General features: G+C 37.7%; 1 protein-coding gene across 1 annotated transcript in view; it reads left to right on the top strand.

Annotated features, from left to right (window-relative positions):
* Positions 1-268: 268 nt before the first annotated feature.
* The window catches only part of LOC104079683 (collagen alpha-1(XIV) chain-like), a gene marked incomplete at both ends in the record, with an annotated part of 8,619 nt that continues 598 nt past the window's right edge, over positions 269-8,289 (top strand). The window contains 4 exons of the mRNA XM_009581800.1: positions 269-408; positions 2,080-2,210; positions 3,282-3,417; positions 6,593-6,725. Of these exons, the coding sequence (XP_009580095.1) occupies positions 269-408; positions 2,080-2,210; positions 3,282-3,417; positions 6,593-6,725 (540 nt within the window). The remainder of the gene's footprint in view (positions 409-2,079; positions 2,211-3,281; positions 3,418-6,592; positions 6,726-8,289) is intronic.

Raw genomic sequence — 8,289 nt, 5'->3', positions numbered from 1 at the left:
TCAGCTATGCACAATAATGTAATTTCTTTCTTTTTCAGTATTAGTTGAGATGTACTTAGCAAGACTGGAAGTTCTGTTTCAGCAAAGAGCTAAGCCATTTTACCTGCCTTTAAGTATTTGTGTAGCTCCATTGACATAGGTCTTTTAATATAAATATTGGTGATATAAATTTTTGAATGGAAAATGTGCTGTTTATTTTCAAGACATGAAAAATTTCATAGCTAAAACCTGGAATCACTTTCATGGTTTTATCTCTTTCCTTTTCAAGTGCCTCTAAGTCCACCAGCAAACTTGCAATTTTCCGATGTTGGACACAGTAGTGCTAAACTAACATGGGATCCTGCTTCCAAAAATGTAAATGGCTATCGCATCATATACGTTAAAACAGATGGAATGGAAACCAATGAGGTAAATTATGAGCATCTCTCTTCCCTTAACCAGTCTCAGACCTCCCCAAACTTCTGTAATTATTAAGGGCAACTTTTATAAACAAAAGCTACCTTGCAAGCTATAACAAAAGATTTGCTAGAGAATTCTGAAACTTACTGCAAGTAAGAGTTTGCTTAGTATTGGGTATACATTTGGAGTGGATCATATGTGGGGCGGACAGTACTCTGAACTTCTTACACAGCAAACAGTCACTGCTGGCGCACATAAACTGAAGGAAACTACTCAAATGAACAATGGTTTGTAGGTGCAGGTACTTGACTAAATGTATGGTATGGAAATATTTATTCTTGATTCAGTCCAGATAACAAGTCTATCAATATATCATACATCATGAACTGAAGCTCATTCAAAAAGACTATCTGAAGGCTTTGCCACATTTTCTTAACATTTATTGCTTTAATTATATATTGAAAATTCGCTTCCTAGAAACAGGATTTGGCTTGAACAGAATGGTAAGATGATACCAAGGTGTTCTAACTTAGACTGTTGCATTTAATAATTTACTTATGCCTTGTTATTTAGTATTTAGTTATGTCTTGTTCCTAAAGGTGCTTTGTAATAGCTTTTAGCAGCATGAATTCTGTGTTAGAATGAAAAATGAGATGGAATGATTTTAATACAGAAATTTGAAAAAATACAGAAGAAGTTTTAAAAAAATAATTGCAGTAAATGGGTCCGATTATTAGAACAGGCCAGACCCCTTATAAAATACGTTGTCATGGATAACTTAGCCCTCCAAAAAAGTCTTTAATAGTAGCTATGTGTAATTATGTGTAATTATGTGTAATTATGTTTCTTCTGGGACATAGCTGGCCTTTCATCCATACAGGATGGAATATTTGTATTAAACCTGAAGAAACTGTTCCCGAGTTTAAAAGAGAGCATACCTGTGCAATGTTTCGTGTCTTTTCTTTCTGCTAGGTCCCTTAAAATTTAAATTAGAAATCATTTGACCTCTTCCTGTTGATTACCCTTAATATAGATAATTCGTCTGGCTGTACTCATCACAATGGTATTTGAACATCTCAGGCTTGTGGTAATATACTTCATAATGCGAGTGAATTGTTCAGTAGGTTTTTACCTACCTCTTAACTTTTCCTTTATGGCTGTTCAAAGAGCAGGTGGCACCTTTTTGTTTGCTTTGCATCGGTAGCATTTCTCCTGTGGTGCCGAGCTAATGTGACACTGAATAGTTGGACAGTTTATACAGCTTTGAGTTTTATAACCCCGGCAAAGTCATGTTAACTGCAGCCTGGATAGAGACCAGATGAAACTGTCATCTTTTCTTTTGATAAATGTTAAACATAATGGTTTATGCAATGATTATCCGTGATAAGGGACTGGATTCAATAGCCCAAAAATGTTAGCTAGTGAATTAGGCTTGCTAAGGCTGAATTCTCCTTCTCCCTAGTTTGTCATAAACAAAATTTTCCTTTTCTCTAGTTTGTCTATGTTAATTGATTTTGTCCGCTTTTATGGCCCTGAATTGATACTTATTCATAGTTTCACAGAATTTCTCTACTAATTACATGACATTCTCTTTCTGTATCATTATTACCAAGCAGAATTTCAGACACTGATAATGTAAAGTGTATGATCAATATCTGTTGCAAATTATGCTTTCTCTAGGTGGAAGTTGGTCGTGTTTCAACCCATACTCTGAAAAGTCTGACATCCCTTACAGAGTATACTGTTGCTATTTTCTCCCTGTATGATGAAGGACAATCTGAACCACTTACTGGCAGCTTTACCACAAGTAAGTATTGCCGAACTTTTGAAGGCTTTCCAAGAAGGATTTTTATACTCTCTTACTTTACTGGAAAGTAAGACCAGTAATAGCAAGTGTCTCTGGTTGTGAATTCAGATATATGGAATGCTTTCTGTTATTTTCATTGGAGTTTTCGGCTTCTTTGCTCCCTTATTATGGGGCCAATAGCATCCTTACTCATGGGAGTAATCTCTTCACATCATGAAAACATTTGTGTGGATAAGGTTCATTTCTTAAGTCTTTCCACAATCAGCCATTTTAAAGCATCTTTTATTGCAATTAGGTAGTAAAGCGTTTGTCTCCCCAGCTTTCTGAAGCATCATTCAGTGTGATGGCATTTGTCTCTCCAGCTGAAGTGTGATGAGTTTTGAATCATACATTTAACCAGTGGACTATCTAGGCAATAAAGGGTAGAACCTTATATACATACAGAGAAACTGGAACACCAAAAGGAGAAAATACAAGACATGTAGTCCGTTTAGCACAGCTATAGTTTCTGTAACTGTAGTTCTGCATTAAACAAATGACTGATGACACTTATTAATGCTTTCCAACATGGGACAATGAGAAGAGAAGGGCTTTGAGGGAAGAAAGACAAACATGAGGTGGAAGAGGAAGGAGAACACACATGTACAGAACAAGAGGTGATACTTACATGCAAACTGCAAATGGAAATGCACGCAGTCTCTGGAAAGGGCAGAGATTGGGTCTTTGCTTTGAGGTAGAGGAAAAGAAAAGAGCATGGTGCACAGAGCTCTGAGCAAAGGAGAGGGAGTGAGGGTTGCTTGGAGCTCCTTTAGTGGAGAGAGGTCAAGGAGGCTTGTCCAGTTAGAGTAGATAAAGAGCATGTATTGTGCATATTCCCCTCCCCCAACTACAAAAACTCTTCCCTAAGTACAAATAAGCGTGGAAAGAATCCGAAGAGCCTTTGTTATCTACCTCTCATGTTACGCTCTTTGTAACAAACGGCAAGTAAAATGGTACGTGCTTGACGTTGCCATCTATGCAAGTCTCAGAGAATGATTTACTCACACTTTTCTTTTGCATAATATTTCGCAGAAAGAGTTCCAGCTCCCCAGCATTTGGAAATTGATGAAGCATCAACAGATAGTTTTAGGGTCAGCTGGAAGCCCACCTCCTCAGATATTGCTTTTTACAGATTGGCATGGATTCCTTTGGATGGGGGGGAATCTGAAGAGGTGAGTTGCCTTGACTTTCTGAGGGTGTGAAATGGAAGAGAGAATTCCATTCTGAGGACACCTATTCTGCAACTTTTGCCAATTAAATATGGCCAATTGACTTGCAGAAAAATCTGCCCCACTGCAAAGCTCTCTAAAAATCAAAAGAATATTCCAGTTTCTTTTTGAAAAGGAAGTGAGGACGGAAGACATCTTTTGTGAATACTCAATCTAATCTGTAATGTGCCAACTGCCATAGAACGAGCATTGCTGTTTGATGTTACTTCAGTTTTTAGAGGTTCATGTTCTTCACTTTGTTGTGAAGATGATGACAGTAGCTGAGCCAGAGCAGCGATATCCTCACATAAGGCTCCACATGTATCTAATGTGCTGGCCACAGTAAAATTGCCTGTGAAGCCTTGGTTATGTAATGTTACAAAGGGAAAAGTTTACACATAGTTAATTTATCAGGTTGTTCCTTTATTCCTCGTTACGGTTCTTTCTCTTTTTCCCCCTCCTGCTGTATTTTTTGCTCTAGGCCCTTGTGCATCTTCTCCATAGTGCCATTTTCATCAGTCTGAATTTTTAAATGATTTTTCATCACTTTAGCTTTTCCTGTTTTATTCTCTTTTTCCAAGTAGAAAGAGACAGTCTCTTTCTCTGCCTTTTCCAAATTTTCATCTTTCGCAGCCTGTCTCATTTCCCCTTTCCCTTTCTTTCTTTCTTTCCTCATTCTTTTGGCTTCTTTTGTACTCCTCAATCTTTAATGACTCTCTCAAACATCTTGTTCTTTTGACATCAGCACTGTGAAGAGAGGCCACATCCGCAAACTGTTTATCTGGGTATAGAACTCAGTGGGGAAGATGACATTTCCCACCTGGCCCTAGGTTTCATGCATCATTTTGTCATCCATTAGGGCAGAAAGCAGTCATTCCAGCTTAGGTTATGTGGCATTTTTTCTGTAAATTTAGCTTAGCCTGATTCTTTCCTCCCTTTCACCTAGCAAGAGCTAGTCACGCAAGAAAGAAAGAAATTACAGAGTGAGCAGGGAAAAGAAGGAGTTGGCAGATGAGTGAGTGAACACAGGTCATCCCCTAGCATTTTCTCCTGCAGTAGATTTGTTTCTGTTTAAGTTCTAGTGAGTGGCTGTCAGTGAATCCCTTTAAGCCATGTGCATTTTTAAGTGAGATTTATGATATCTGTGTTCTTTGAGTGTGAGAATAAATGATCAAGAAATATTTGAACTGTTAAGGTTCCACTTGTTTGTTGTATTCACTAAGAACTGCTGGAGGCCCTAATATTTTAGTACGTTGAAATATTAAAAATACCCGAGCTGCTTGCTTTTTCTCCTTGCATGACCTCTCTAATGGGGTCAGGCCTAGGATAGTACAATACCTCCAGGCTGTTGCCTCTTTAAGCTTCTTTCCCAGCTAAGTGATCAGTCATGCAGAGAAATGACATGCACTCCCTCTGTCTTTCTCCCAAGGCCCAACTTGCCAATTAGCTGAGTGGGGTCAGGGGGTGGTAGTGAGAATTACACACCTCTCGGCTTACTTCAGCCACACTGCTCATGGGTGAGGAGCGTTTAGTGGGGTGTTAGCGCTAAAGAGCCAAAATATATTTAAGAGTGACCTTTTATTTCTAGGTTGCAGTAGAGAATGCATGCTGTTATACTTGTGCGCTTGTTACTATTCTTGCTTCTGTTATTTGTCCTCTCCACTTGAAAGTTCAGCACTTTGTGTTCTTTTTTTGTTGTCTTCTCTGTGGGCTAAATTAGCAGGGTGTGGAGAGTGATGGAAGTTATGCTTCAGAGAGTATGCCGAAGTTATGCTTCAGAGAGTATGCCGAAGTTATGCTTCAGAGAGTATGCCAAAGTTATGTGTAAGATAGTAACTATGTATGGATATTTTATAATGATTTGATATACAACTAGAGGCTCTGGGGAACTGGAAAGGAAGGTATTACTTATACCTACTTTGTATACAGCTAAATTCACTCAAGCTTGTTTCTGAAATTTTCCCAAGAAAATCTGTGCCAGAAAGTGTGCAGCTTGGGGTGCCTAATTCATTATTTGATAGTTGTAGAAGGCATGGCCCCAACTCATTTCTTTCTGCTTTTGTTTTCTGTATCTAAGTTCAGAAGGTCTGTGATTGTTTTATGGGTTCTTCTTCCCCAGGACCAACTCAGGAAATCTCCTGTGGTAATTAAAAGAATAAAGTGTGATTCACTGTTTCTGCTAACTACTGTAGTAGATTTTATGCAGCATATATCTATTGTTTGATTTCCATTATGTGTCTTACTTTTATTCTGTGTATACAGTGGCCACCTTTAAAAACTTGCCAGTGTTATCCTAGAGAAAGGTTGTTTTATGGTAGTATCTGTGTGCGTAACCTAAAAACTGTTTCCAAAACCAGTCAGCCCATTTCACTAGAATTACTGCTCAGGCTCCTTGCATTCTGCTTTACAGTCTGTTTAGCTCCAACTCCTGCCCATTTGTTGATCCCTTCCAATAAAATAAATGAAACTCACAAAAATCTGAAGTGAAACCTTCTGCTTACAGTTAAGATTGCACATGTGAATGTTCTGCTGCTGTCATAGGTAGAAATAAGGAAAATTACTATTTAAAACATCACACCATATAGCAAACTTCTCATCAGCACATCTCCCCTAATCCCCAAGTCTGCAGCAAGTGTTCGTTCAGGTTGCATTCAGATGTGTGGAACTGTAACTCGTTTTATAATTCTGGTATAGAAACAGCATTTTGTAAGGCTGTGCAGATGCTGAATACATTTGTCATAACAGTGCTTGAATGGTAGAAATATGAATGAAAGTTAATCTACCCTGTTATGTTGTTTTCATTGATGAATGTTTTGCATTTTAGTGATTTTCAAATGAAATGCATATGGTCAGCTTTAGCAATTAATTAGTTGTGGGTGAAAGTATAAGACTACACATTAGAATAATCAAGCTAGCCACAAAATAATAAATACATTTTAAGTATACCTAACAATGTTTTTTCCAGATGTACTCTGTGATACTTTTTATTTCAACATAGCTAATAAATTCTTTGGGCGGATCTGAGGGTAGATTTCATTTATTTTAAAGGAGAATCCATTTTCCTTCTTTCATTTCAGTCAATTCATATACATTAATCAAATGCAGAACTGATTTTCTTTAATCTTGCTGTATTACTTAGGTTGTCATAAATGGAGACACAGACAGTCATGTTATTGAGGATTTGTTGCCCAACACAGAATATGAAGTTTCTTTGCTGGCAGTTTTTGATGATGAAAGTGAAAGTGAAGTTGTTGCTGTTCTTGGAGCTACATGTAAGACAAACTCTTGATTGTAATTTTTAGAGATGTTTAAGTGATTTAAATTTAATGCATATATCTTATATTTAAAATATAGTCCATCTTTGGGTAGCTATAATATTGAAGAATGTGGTGGTTTAGCACCAGGGCTTTGCTGACTGTATTTTTTGCTTTTCTTATTTAATATTATGTGGTAGATGGCACTGAATCAAAACGATGGTTTGGCTCCCTGTCTGAGCTGTGGTATTAATAACTTTTGGACTGGGTAGATATTCTTCCATCCTACATTTCCATATTTAGTCTTTGAACAGGGTTCCTTATGAGAAGATATATTAGATTTGGGGGGATTTGAATGTTTTAAAGTAAATAATTTACAAGAATTTCATTTAAGATGTTTGGTATTTACAGTGTACCCTTTTCTTTCTTATTTATGTAATTTATACTCACTAGAGGTGAATTCATTCTTGGCTGAAATAGTGGTCCAAAAAGCTTACACAGGCATCCTGTGACATTAACAAGTAACAAAGATAAAACTTGAAAATCACGTACAATATATTTTATAGTTTATAATCGAAACAGTGGCCAGCATTTCAGGCAGATTGCTCTATCCATTATCTTTTTATGCATAGTGACTTAGCTAAGTAACAACTATATTTTTCATGTGTAAATTAAAAAATTTATTTGATTCTTAGTAATTTAGTTGAAGACTTAATCTTGAACCCTTCTGTTAAGATAAGAAGCCCTTACCCATCCAAATGATGCTGATTGTGCCCAGTGTTGCTGAGTGTACTTTCTGGTTTTTATGTTTTTATGAAGTGAAGCACCCTTAAAAAGCTTTCAATTTAATTAATCTGACAACCGTAACAAATGGTGAAAGTGGAAGTCATTATGCATAGTTCAGCCAGAAATGTGGGAAACTATATGCGTTCTTATTTACTTGTACAGTTTATAATTATCCCTTATCTGTAGATCTAAGTGCTAATCCTGAAAATATATGTGCCTAAAGTAAAGTAAATGAATAGTTCCCTTGTAGTCTCTGAAATGCCTGAAGTGTGTAGGATACTTGTAGGTATGAGCATATAGCTTCATTGTCATGGTTAGAAATACAAGATAGTGTGACTTCCGTGTCTTGTTGAATTGTTAGTGAGCTGAGTATTGTTTTTCAGTTGCAAAGACTACCACAATACCGACCACGGTGACTACTACCAGTACCTCAACTTCTAAGCCCACCACAGCAGGTAAACAGAGCAAATGTCAACAGTTTAAATGGTGAATGCAAAGAGCTAAGGCTCCCCACAAGCGCACCCAGATCTAGGGGCAGAGAGCTGTGATATTATCGAGGAGCTGTTAACCCCAGTTCGGGATGGTCCCTGTGGTCAGCACTCTGCCATGGCAGATCTTGTGGAGGTGTAGACCCCAGGCAATCATCACCGGTGAAAGGTGTGCACTATCATCCTCCTGCACCACCCTTCTGCGCATGGCCAGCTTCCTGCACATGCCATGTGTGGGTGAGGAGCCAAGTGTAAGGACTCTGAGTGATACCAGTGATATTACATAGGAGTACAGAGACTAATTTGGA

This window comes from Fulmarus glacialis, unplaced genomic scaffold (genome assembly GCF_000690835.1).
Source record: "Fulmarus glacialis isolate BGI_N327 unplaced genomic scaffold, ASM69083v1 scaffold48377, whole genome shotgun sequence".
Classification (NCBI taxonomy): domain Eukaryota; kingdom Metazoa; phylum Chordata; class Aves; order Procellariiformes; family Procellariidae; genus Fulmarus; species Fulmarus glacialis.
The sequence above is the reverse complement of the archived record's forward strand: the minus strand, read 5'-3'. Positions and strand labels throughout refer to the sequence as shown.